At 40.4% G+C, this 13,330-nt stretch overlaps 1 protein-coding gene across 1 annotated transcript; it reads left to right on the top strand.

The window, feature by feature from the left end:
- The first annotated feature begins 2,390 nt into the window (after positions 1-2,390).
- Positions 2,391-9,948, top strand: LOC124858523 (toll-like receptor 13). The gene is made up of 4 exons (XM_047350595.1): positions 2,391-2,530; positions 2,689-5,267; positions 8,549-8,666; positions 9,616-9,948. Exons 2-4 carry the CDS (start codon positions 2,750-2,752, stop codon positions 9,872-9,874), a joined length of 2,895 nt encoding a protein of 964 aa, XP_047206551.1. The 5' UTR covers positions 2,391-2,530; positions 2,689-2,749; the 3' UTR covers positions 9,875-9,948.
- The last annotated feature ends 3,382 nt before the right edge of the window (positions 9,949-13,330 follow it).

The following is a 13,330-nucleotide window of genomic DNA, read 5'->3' as shown; positions in this document are numbered from 1 at the left end:
TACAAAATGAGGAAGTGACAACAAAATTTTGTTTTCTCTTCATTTTATGATTCTTGGTTTTGGTGGTCATGTTTGAATCGATCTTTTTCATGCCAACAAAACTCCTTTTCAGTCTTGGAGACATTTTTTTATATTTTTTAAGATGTTACTAATTAACAGATGATGGAGCCTTGGAAACTAAAGAAACCTAGCATTTATCAACTTTCTTTACGTTTTACTAAAATCTTGCTTAAAATCCATCCATCCATCCATCCTTGCAGGGTGTCTAGGGGTTAATGTCTTCCTCCAGCCATAATTGGGTGAGAGAAGAGGTAAATTTGCACATACAGCTGCAGGCTTCAATAAACACGCATTTCGCCTGATACTTCTTCTTCGTCTGATATTTTTAAATGAAGGTGTTTGCTGAGGTGCGTTAGCATGCTTTCGCTCTGTTTTGATATGACTCTTTGATAATTTGGTTGGCAACAGCTTTCCAAAACCTCAAGAAAAAAACGTTTTTGTCCTGCTTCATATTCTTAACACTTTGCTTTGAATGTTGCAAAATGTAATATCTAGTATTTAGTCAAAGCCCTGGTTGAGTTGAGGAGATCGACTTCACCATAGTTAGTTGGTGATATTTTCCTCCAGTGCTTGCACTAGTTTCTGTTTTCCACTGGGTACCTAATAATTTGGCTTCCTCTAAACAGATGTTTGATCCCTCCATCAAATGATCATACTGCATGGAGCCTAGCCTAATATCCAGCGCTCCCCTGTTTCTAAAGTTATGTTTTTCCTCAGTAGGTTTAAGTCATACACAAAATAAAAATCCCAGGGACCGAGCCCTACATAGGGTTGCAATGAATCTGAACTGAAGGGGAATTCTCCCTGATACTGTTAAGCGATTTTAATTTCTCACGTGAGGCAGAACAAAATGAACCAAACAGAGGTTGGAGTTGCCGTTTAGGTAAAAGACTTGTGAGAGGAAAGCTTCCTGACGGACTGACAGCAGCAGGTGAAACTGGGGAGCATCTTCTCCCGAACCAGATCAATAAGTACTGGTGCCCCCCAGGGGTGTGTTCTATCTCCACTCCTCTTTTCTCTGTACACAAATGAATGCACCTCAGCGGACTCGTCCGTGAAACTCCTGAAGTTTACAGACGACACCACTGTCATTGGTCTGATCCAGGACGGTGATGACTCTGCATAGACAGGAGATGGATTGGCTGGTACACTGGTGTTGTCAGAACTACCTTGAACTCAACCCACTCAAGACTGTGGAAATGGTGGTGGACTTTCGGAGAACACCACCCACATACACCCCCCTCACCATCCTCAACAACACCGTGTCAGCTATGGACCACTTCAGGTTCTTAGGAACCACCATCTCTGAGGACCTGAGATGGTCTTCACACATAGACACTGTTCGAAAGAAGGCCCAGCAGAGACTGTACTTCCTGAGGCAACTCAAGAAGTTCAACCTTCCACAGGAGCTGCTGGTCATCTTCTACACTGCCATCATTCAGTCTGTCCTGTCTTCATCCATCTCAGTGTGGTTTGGTTCATCCACAAAACAGGACAGGTCCAGACTGCAACGAATAATCAGGTCTGCAGAGAGAATAATCAGGGCTGACCTTCCCTCCATCCAGGACTTATACAGGTCTAGGGTCAGGAAAAGAGCTGCTAAAATCTCTGCAGACCCCACACACCCTGCACATAAACTGTTTAGAGTTTTACTTTTAGGGCGCCGCTACAGAGCACTGTTCACTAAAACCAGCCGCCACAGAGACAGTTTCTTCCCCCAGGATGTTTCTCTGATGAACATTCAATAGAGTACAAAACAACCGCATACAGATGTTGCAAATGCACCTTTGTATGTGTATATATGTATTTAAGGACATAAAGATATATGCATAAATATATTTAAAAACTCAGAGTGCAAAGTGTACCGGAGTCAAATTCCTTGTTTGTATGTATGAACTTGGCAATAAAGCCGATTCTGATTTTTACGGCAAGACGTTTTTTTGTTTTTTTTAGGGTTTGACTGAGGCAGTCACACTCCTCACACCAGAAAATAAACTGGCACTGACAGTTATTTATTTTATTGCAATTTTGAACAAAATTAAGAGGAAACTGAGGCGAAGGTGTTAAGTCTCATTTCTTAAGCTTAATTTAAAATGATGATATAAAAAAAAATAATGCATCTAATAATGGATGCAACAGGAAACACAGTATACCTAAAAACACATTTCATAAACACATAATTTTCTAAGAAAAAACAAACATTAATAGGGATAATATATTGCAGGTCTTAAACTGGCAACAACCAAAATTACCCTCCTCCCATCTCTGGAGGCAGCTATACTTCCTCGTTGAGTTGCAGAAAAATGACTGAGGCTCCAGGAAGACAACAGTTTCTAATCTTAGCAAGATTTTTTTTTACTTCATCTTGCAGTGTATAAACCTAATCACTCTTTACAGAACAGATTTTATCAGCAGATGAGTTGGTACATCCATTCGTGAAGATTGCTGGTTTGTGAGCTTTTCTTAAAAAGTAAGTGTCTTAAATTTGTTTGAAGAATATTTATTGAAACCTTTGCAGTCGTTCAATGGTCCTAATTCACAATATTTGCTTCAACACATATGGCAAAACTTTTAGAAATATTGTAAACCTGCATATTTTATACACTCTTCTGCTAACTGAATTTTCAGGCATCCTGGATGCAGATATACTGACCCAAAGGCTGTTTAGAAGCAAGGATTTGATTACAAAATGGGATCACCGGACCGAACTAGACCAAAGGGACAATCAAGATGTTCTAACCACAATTTGATCTTTCTCTTTACATTTATGATCTGTTCTCCTATTCCAGTCAGTGGATTTTCATTGCAAAACTGCCAATTGAGCAACAACAAAGCCATATGTGTGAGGAGGAGACTGACAACTATTCCTAGAGATATCCCCCCAACAGTTACTGGCTTTGACTTTTCTGTAAACAGGCTGACAAGAATACAAGCATTGGATTTTACATCCTTACCTCTACTACTGTGCTTGGAACTGAATCGCAACAGGATTTCGCAGATTGACAGCGCTGCTTTTGCCACTCTTACTTCCCTCCAGAAGTTAAATCTGAACAACAATAGAGTTTTTAAACTGGAGGAAAGAGCTTTCTATGGGCTGAGTAACCTCACTGAGTTACGGATTAATCATAACCAGATCAAAGTTGTGTCGTCAACATCTTTTCAGTCCTTGAGGAAATTAAAGCTTTTGGATATTTCTCACAACAAACTGAAATGGATCACAGATCTTCATCTTATATTGCAGCATATACCCCAGCTACAGGAGTTGGTGCTAACAGGAAATAGTTTAGAAACTTTTCACTCATGGGAACTCACCAACCGCTCACTCGATCTTTGCATCCTTGATTTGTCTTTTAATCCTCTGAAAGACTTCCGGATCACTGCTGATGTCGTCCCAAATCTCACCCGCCTGAAGGTCGGCAACCCTTTTGGCAACAAACCAACAACGTGGGATGTGAAAAACCACACTTTCCTGAGCAGAGTGTCCAGTCTTGATATCAGTGGGCTTAATATGGCTCTTGATGACATGAAAGTAGTATTTGAAGCAGTAAACTCCTCACTCACCTTTCTACGGATGAACAGCATGAAGCGCTATCAAAGCCAACTTGTCAGCATTTCTTGCTCCATCCTAACGATGTCCAAATTACAGTTTCGAAGCAATAAACTCAAGATTATCCATTCAAATTTTTCTGAACCATGTGTTCATCTGACTGAGTTAGATTTAACAGACAACTCAATACAAGTTATCCACGAAAATGCCTTTGCAACTCTGAAAGGTTTAAGGGTTTTGAGTCTGAGTAAAAACAGACTCACATCGGTTCCCAACGCAACAAGCAAACTGGAAAATCTTTCCAAGCTTGATCTCCGCAGCAACAATATCGGCTCAGTCACATGTACAGATTTCTCCAATCTGACAAAGCTCACAGAGCTAAGCCTGCAGAATAACTCCATCCCAGCTCTGAGCGACTGTGCTTTCAAAGATTTGCTACGACTCCAAGTTCTCAGATTACAATCTAATCAGATAACACATTTAAATGGATCCTTTAAGAATCATCTTCCAAACCTCAAACGACTGTATTTGAATGGAAATAAACTCACAGAAATTTCACCAAAGGAATTTGGTGGCTTGATGTCTGTCCTGAACTTATCATTACATCAAAATCAAATAACAAGTCTTCATGAAACCAGCTTCGTAGGACTGACAAATCTCACTGATATTCGCATGCAGTCAAATAGTCTCACAAGAAAGGCCTTAAAATCAGGTGCTTTCAATGCTCTTATGAATCTAAGAAGACTGGATCTAAGTTCCAATCACATTAAATATTTAGACAGTGGACCTCTGACCCGTACGCCATTTTCTAATCTCTCCCGTTTGGAGGAGTTGTCCATTGTTGGACAGCACTGTTCTGGAAAGTCATTTCTTCATGTCAATTTCCTGCTAGGTTTAAACAACCTGTTGAGTTTCAGCGCCAAAAGAATTCACATTACCTTCCTTGATAAAGACATGTTTAAACACACTCCAAAGCTAGAAAGACTTGATATTAGCTCAAATGATTTGGGGACTCTGTCTCCGCAGCTTTTTGCCCCGATTCAAAACCTCAAGAACCTGTATATACACCGAACAGCTCTTCGGTCATTAGATTTCTTCATAGATGCTGACCTGAACAAGCTGGAGTTCCTGCAGGCAAGATACAATCAATACTCAGTCATCACTGAAGATGTAATAAAGTCCCTTCCATCTCTCATGTATGTGGACTTTACTAATATTAGTTTCTCCTGTGACTGTGATAATGCCTGGTTTGTGAACTGGACAATAGCAAATACACAAACACAGGTTGATGACGCATATACCTACTTTTGCAACTATCCAGATGACTTTAAAGGCAAAAAACTTTTGGATTTTGACCTCACATCCTGCTTACTAGACAAGGGTTTTATCTGCTTTGTGTCCACAATGAGCATGATTTTCCTAGTCATGGTTGCGTCCTTCACTTACCATTTCATGAGGTCCCAACTTTACATTGCCTACTACCTGTTCTGGGCTTGGCTCTTTGACTCAAAGTATAAAAATAAGCAAGCTCCTCATCAGTACGATGCCTTTGTCTCCTACAACTGCAATGATGAGCCCTGGGTGATTGGAGAACTGTTACCCAAACTGGAAGGAGAGCAGGGCTGGAGGTTGTGTCTGCACCATCGAGACTTTGAACCAGGTAGGATGATCTTTACATTAGATGATCAGTAAAAAGCCTTGACATTTGCATAAAACTGTTTGTGTGGTACATCTACTCAGGATGAGGGCAGAGTACAGGTCCTTCTCAAAATATTAGCATATTGTGATAAAGTTCATTATTTTCCATAATGTCATGATGAAAATTTAACATTCATATATTTTAGATTAATTGCACACTAACTGAAATATTTCAGGTCTTTTATTGTCTTAATACGGATGATTTTGGCATACAGCTCATGAAAACCCAAAATTCCTATCTCACAAAATTAGCATATCATTAAAAGTGTCTCTAAACGAGCTATGAACCTAATCATCTGAATCAACAAGTTAACTCTAAACACCTGCAAAAGATTCCTGAGGCCTTTAAAACTCCCAGCCTGGTTCATCACTCAAAACCCCAATCATGGGTAAGACTGCCGACCTGACTGCTGTCCAGAAGGCCACTATTGACACCCTCAAGCAAGAGGGTAAGACACAGAAAGACATTTCTGAATGAATAGGCTGTTCCCAGAGTGCTGTATCAATGCACCTCAGTGGGAAGTCTGTGGGAAGGAAAAAGTGTGGCAGAAAACGCTCCACAACGAGAAGAGGTGACCGGACCCTGAGGGAGATTGTGGAGAAGGGCCGATTCCAGACCTTGGGGGACCTGCGGAAGCAGTGGACTGAGTCTGGAGTAGAAACATCCAGAGCCACCGTGCACAGGCGTGTGCAGGAAATGGACTACAGGTGCCACATTCCGCAGGTCAAGCCACTTTTGAACCAGAAACAGCAGCAGAAGCGCCTGACCTGGGCTACAGAGAAGCAGCACTGGACTGTTGCTCAGTGGTCCAAAGTACTTTTTTCGGATGAAAGCAAATTCTGCATGTCATTCGGAAATCAAGGTGCCAGAGTCTGGAGGAAGACTGGGGAGAAGGAAATGCCAAAATGCCAGAAGTCCAGTGTCAAGTACCCACAGTCAGTGATGGTCTGGGGTGCCGTGTCAGCTGCTGGTGTTGGTCCACTGTGTTTTATCAAGGGCAGGGTCAATGCAGCTAGCTATCAGGAGATTTTGGAGCACTTCATGCTTCCATCTGCTGAAAAGCTTTATGGAGATGAAGATTTCATTTTTCAGCACAACCTGGCACCTGCTCACAGTGCCAAAACCACTGGTAAATGGTTTACTGACCATGGTATCACTGTGCTCAATTGGCCTGCCAACTCTCCTGACCTGAACCCCATAGAGAATCTGTGGGATATTGTGAAGAGAACGTTGAGAGACTCAAGACCCAACACTCTGGATGAGCTAAAGGCCGCTATCGAAGCATCCTGGGCCTCCATAAGACCTCAGCAGTGCCACAGGCTGATTGCCTCCATGCCACGCCGCATTGAAGCAGTCATTTCTGCCAAAGGATTCCCGACCAAGTATTGAGTGCATAACTGTACATGATTATTTGAAGGTTGACGTTTTTTGTATTAAAAACACTTTTCTTTTATTGGTCGGATGAAATATGCTAATTTTGTGAGATAGGAATTTTGGGTTTTCATGAGCTGTATGCCACAATCATCCGTATTAAGACAATAAAAGACCTGAAATATTTCAGTTAGTGTGCAATGAATCTAAAATATATGAATGTTAAATTTTCATCATGACATTATGGAAAATAATGAACTTTATCACAATATGCTAATATTTTGAGAAGGACCTGTAGATATTGCAGCGGTTGGATGCTAGAATCTATGAGTATCTGAACATAAACCTTGTGCAATCCTGCTAGATATTGTAAAGAGAGCACTGTTTGTCAACCTACACCTTTTACATCTGAGCATTCACTTACTCAGTGGGTCCATATTTGACTCCATTTTGCAACCCATATGTTGAGTAATTTGATTATTTGAACACCAAAGCTGATCTAAACCCAAAAATTAGACCCCCATTAAAATTTCTCAAGGACTAACATGGCTGTCTGATGTGTCTATGAGGCATCCTTTGTGTCTGGTGAAATTTACCTACTGTTCGGTCTTTTTGATAACACGGTTGGTGCGCTGGTGATACCATCACTTATGTCCCTATATACTGTCAAGGATCTTCTTAATCTGGTCACCTCTGCAGAGGACGACATTGTGGGTAAATTCATTACTATGACAAAGGTCAATCAGATACATAAAAAGCTCCTCAGTAGCAGGCAGGCAGTGTTAAGACGCTGAAGCCTCTGGAGACAAATTAAATGAGAACAGCTGAGTGAGGAGACCAGAGTGCAGAGACACATGGGAACTGATGGAACAAATGGCAGAACACAAACTAAACACACAAAGACCACAAGCTAGAAGACAGTAAAATCACAACTCATCATGAGAGGGACTGAAACACAAAGACAAAAGGAGACGGAGTGAAAAAAACAGTAAAGAGAGCTCAGGACAGAAAGGACCAGGGTAACCAAAATAAAACAATGAAAACACTAAAGACTACAACTCAAAATGCAAGAAAACGAACCATGTAACAGAATAAATACAAAGTGTAACATTTAACGACACCTCAAGTTATGTGGAAATGGCATTATGACCTTTCCCAGATTGACTGGAAGTTACAATTACTCATGCAATGTTCTGTGTACCTTCACATTGGGTTAAAACAGTTTTTACTGAGATGTTCATGTAAGCGGGCAGTTTGTGGATTAGCAGTTAAGAGCTGAAGCATCTCCAAACTTCAGTGGCAGACCTATTGTGTATTTTTGTCATGTGAACGGCTGCAGTCTTAGTTCCATAACCAAAATATACTTGTAAACATCGCTTTGGCTGTTTCACATCCTCTTTTCAGACTCACATGTATGACGTGTCCTTCCGTGCTTTTTATGCTGCAGAAGCTGAAATATTTTGCTATTCAAAAACTTTGTGGCTTTTCCAGGTCTTTCTTTCCCTGTTGCTACAACAGGGATCTTTAGATCAGTTACGACGTTGTCCACCCAGTGTTTTTGCTTGTGCTGTATGATTATAGATGATCACACATATCTAAGAACTATGTTGTCACAGATCCCAAGTTGCATATGGTGCCAGTCAACATTGTTCCACTAACATCTGGCAACAATTCAAGCAACCTGTTGTGATCCTTGAGGCATTATTTATACAAATTCAGTATAAATTCCCAGTCTGCAGAGCAGAAATAGTTTCTTCCAGTGAGTGCTGTAATGGCACTAGCACCCCAGATGATGTCGCTGTTGCATATTAGCCAAATGTATGCCTGATGCATTATTGAAATCCTCTGTGGTTTGTTGTGCTCCTCTGCAGGGAAACCCATTATAGACAACATAACAGATGCCATCTACAGCAGTAGGAAGACCATCTGTGTGATCAGCCACAGATACCTCAGGAGCGAGTGGTGCTCCAGGGAGGTCCAGACAGCCAGGTAATGCTGATGGTAAAGCGGAGTATAATGCTGTGTAAAACGCCTTACTCTACATAAAGATTTCTTCTTATTTTAAATTTTTGTGACAATGATAACAATGATTACGATGAAATATCAGATTAAAACTCTGTATGGGTACATTATTAGATGACCCTTACATTTTTGAGACCTTATTGGGCTCAGAAATCCTGCTGATGTCATCCCTAGTTCTCTAACAAACAGATTTCTTAAAGCAGAGTATGTAATCTCAAACCTTTAACTCTCACTGCTAGTTTTGACATTAAGACCACATGAAGCCCAAGCAGTCTAAGATGATCTGCATTATTATACATTAATTACAGATTATTTGAAAAAAAGTTTCAGATTAGTCAGTCAGTCATTTTCTACCACTTATTCCATAGTGGGTCACAGGGTAGCTGGTGCCAATCTCCAGCAGTCTATGGGCGAGAGGGAGGGTACACCCTGGACAGGTCGCCAGTCCATCACAGGGCAACACACAAACAACCAAGCACACACTGATTCATACACCTAAGGGCAATTTAGATTGACCAATTAACCTAACAGGCATGTCTTTGGACTATGGGAGGAAGCCAGAGTACCCAGTGAGAACCCACACATGCACAGGGAGAACAGGCAAACTGCATGCAGAAAGACCTGTGGCTGGGAATCGAACCCAGGACCTTCCTGCTGCAAGGCCACAGTGCTACCAACTGTGCCACCATGCAACCTTTATTCTTAAAAAAAAACTTTTTGTCATTTTTGCAGTTTCATGTCATCTTTAGGAAGTGTACAAGACAAACCAGACCAATTCAAATCCACTTATATCAAAATATTTGACCAAATCAATCCATTACAGACTAAATTTCAACTACCTACAGCCCAGTTCAATAGTTGTTATAATACAGTCAAATCAACACTGCTATCCCAAACCTCCTTCTGCCCCTCACAGCTTCCGTCTCTTTGACGAGCAGAAAGATGTGCTGGTCCTGGTCTTCCTGGAGGACATTCCCACCTACCTTTTGTCTCCATTTCACCGCATGAGGAAGCTCCTGAAGAAGCAGACCTACCTAAGCTGGCCACGAGCCGCAGACCACCCAGAGGTGTTCTGGGAGAATCTGAGGAAGGCTTTGCAGACTGGAAACGATCCGAGCGATGACAAGCTCCAGCTCACTATGTATTGGAAATATGAATCTGAGAATATTATTTAATATTTTACCAAATAATATTCCGGTCTGTTAAGGATTGTCCTGTGAATACCAGCCCATTAAGGCGATGGTATCAGGACAGAATAGAAAGGTGTGAGACGAGCTCTGGCATTATTGAACAGCATAAACTCTGCACACATATGGAATGAATTCACACAATTTCTTAAAATACAAGAATTTATTAACAAAAATAAGTCAACTCAAAGTCAAACATATTTAAATCAACAAACTCTTTACTATGCTAAAACATCTCAACTAAACTACCAAGCAGAATTAAAGAATAACAAAGACTAATGGGCTATGTACAATATAAACAAGTTGATTAAAGATGATTAGAAATCATGACCAAAAAGAGTGATGCAACATTACCATGCAATGTTTATGTTTGAGAACCAAGGATTATCTTGAAGAATCTGGAAGTGAAGTTAAATTAGTCTTGGAACTAACTTAGAAAATAATCTAATCAGCAAATGTTTAGACAACCCTTCACAATATGAGATCAGATAAAATATTATTTTAATAAAATAATGTTTTAAATAATGATCTGCTGAATAAAAACCAACCTCCTGGATGACTAATTCTCAACGGTGTCTAATTAACTGCCTTTATTTATTAAAATAACATTTGGAGAAATATTATTGAGTATTTTGGAAAAGAGCCAAATCTTTCTGGAGAAATGGGGCTTAATGGTGTTTACTTAGTTATCAACTCTAGCAAATGATGTTCAGGAACTATTATTCACTAGCTTGAAAACTAACAACCTTTCTGTTGACTAGCCTTAATGCTAGCACACGGGTTCTTACCGGCTGGCCGTTGGGCTAACAAAGAAGCTAGCTAAAGTGCTAAGCTAGAGATAGCTTAGCGCCAGAATCAACACATACCTTTAAAATACCAGGGTTAAAATGCATAAGCGCTGACGGCGCGTTATGAGCAATGTTCTGGTTAAAACCACCCTTTAAATAAAGTTTATCTTAACTTTAAAACATACAAAGAACACGAACCGGCCTGTGTGCTACAGGTAGCATGCTAGCACCAAGATAGCCGAGTTCCACAAAACAAACTTCATAACATGAAAACGTTTAGATCATTTCATCCTAAACCAATCTGTTAATCTGCCCAAAACCCAACCTCTGACCCTGTCGAGGGAATGTTGTCCAAGGGCGAAGTTTGAAGAAGATATCCGTCATGAACAAAGAGTTAGCTTCCCGCTAGCCTCCTCAGTTTCTCCCGATCAGAAGGTGACCAGCTGTTCATTACCGTAAACACGTTTGCGGGCCGTAGTCTTTCCTCCAGACTGGGCTTGTCGAAACAGCTTCTCCACCGGGGCTTCTCTTGAACACCGTTTGCTTCTGTGGGGCCTCGAAGAGAAAATGTAAGCAACTCTTACACCTTAATTTCCCCGTTCATGAATGAAAATACCGGATACACAGACAGTATTTCATTCTACTTAACTTTGCATATGATCGGTGATCGTATGCTCCGGATCCAGTTGAATCTATATCTTTTTGCCAGCAAAAGACATCAGCGCGCTGTGTTTCTCTCCTGACCGGTCCCTCTGGAAGGCCGTATGGAAGAGAAAGACTTGTGGAAAGGTGGGGCTTTTATTTGGGTAGTGGCGCCACAGGAAGTCCGCAGTTACCCCCTTTCCTGGCTGTGCTGGAAGAAGGTTAATGCACTTTATTTTGAAAAGTTCCAGGAAAGTATGTACCGGAGTTTTAGTGTTGAAACCCATGGCTGTATGGTCCCAACAGTAGTAGAACCACAACAATGAGAAGGGAGTGCAAGATCAAGGATTTACTACTGGATGATTTTGAACATTTTTATAAAATATGCAAAGAAAAGAGCAGTTATCTTTAAGAACATTTTTTTTTATTAATCAATTAAAAATCTTGTTGTGCGAGTTTAGCAAATAGTTCTGTCTTTTGAGCCTTTTATCAGTTTGCACAAATTCTCTGAGTATAAGTCAACTCCTGGGAAGATTAAATGATGGACATCATGTCATGTTTTTGTATGGAGGACCCAAGGCTAAGCAAATTAAAACCATAAACAGAGACTGAAAACCAGAAGCATGAAGGAATGACAAGACACAGCAGAATGAACTGGCAGAGAGCAACATATACAGAGAAGTGATCAGTGGAGACAGGTGAGGAGACTAATTAAGTGAGAACAGCTGAATGAGGAGACCAGAGTGCGGAGACACATGGGAACTGATGGAACAAATGGCAGAACACAAACTAAACACACAAAGACCACAAGCTAGAAGACAGTAAAATCACAACTCATCATGAGAGGGACTGAAACACAAAGACAAAAGGAGACGGACTGAAAAAAACAGGAAGTAAAGAGAGCTCAGGACAGAAAGGACCAGGGTAACCAAAATAAAACAATGAAAACACTAAAGACTACAACTCAAAATGCTAGAAAACGAACCATGTAACAGAATAAATACAAAGTGTAACATTTAACGACACCTCAAGTTATGTGGAAATGGCATTATGACCTTTCCCAGATTGACTGGAAGTTACAATTACTCATGCAATGTTCTCTGTACCTTCACATTGGGTTAAAACAGTTTTTACTGAGATGTTCATGTAAGCGGGCAGTTTGTGGATTAGCAGTTAAGAGCTGAAGCATCTCCAAACTTCAGTGGCAGACCTATTGTGTATTTTTGTCATGTGAACGGCTGCAGTCTTAGTTCCATAACCAAAATATACTTGTAAACATCGCTTTGGCTGTTTCACATCCTCTTTTCAGACTCACATGTATGACGTGTCCTTCCGTGCTTTTTATGCTGCAGAAGCTGAAATATTTTGCTATTCAAAAACTTTGTGGCTTTTCCAGGTCTTTCTTTCCCTGTTGCTACAACGGATTTTTAGATCAGTTACGACGTTGTCCACCCAGTTCTTCCTTCCTTTTTCACCACAGCTGTATGCTCCAGCTGTGCAGCTTTTTTAGTTTCAGCTTGTTCTTGTGGGACTCCAACAGTGTTTTTGCTTGTGCTGTATGATTATAGATGATCACACATATCTAAGAACTATGTTGTCACAGATCCCAAGTTGGATATGGTGCCAGTCAACATATCCAACAATTCAAGCAACCTGTTGAGATCTTTTTATGCATTATTTATACCAAATGTGCATTATTTATACCAAATGTGTATAAAGTTTGTTTATTGCTATATTTCTATTTCAGGCGTATGCCAAAGATTTTATTTTTAATAGAATCAATTTTATTTAAGAAGAATCGCATAAAATCATGACTGCTGAGAGCAACGTGAATGGATGACTCAATGGAGCTATGACTATGTGTAAGTTTAGCAACTGTACTAAAAAGGAAACCTAGAATTATTCTTATTCTCTTCTATTAATGATGAAAAATAAGCTGTTCTAGCTTGGCAAAGTGTCTTTTTAAACCACAGTAGACTATTTTTCCAGATTAAGCAGATTACCTCTAGGTGTG

Source organism: Girardinichthys multiradiatus, chromosome 21 (genome assembly GCF_021462225.1).
Source record: "Girardinichthys multiradiatus isolate DD_20200921_A chromosome 21, DD_fGirMul_XY1, whole genome shotgun sequence".
NCBI lineage: Eukaryota > Metazoa > Chordata > Actinopteri > Cyprinodontiformes > Goodeidae > Girardinichthys > Girardinichthys multiradiatus.
This window is presented reverse-complemented; position numbering and strand designations above follow the sequence as displayed.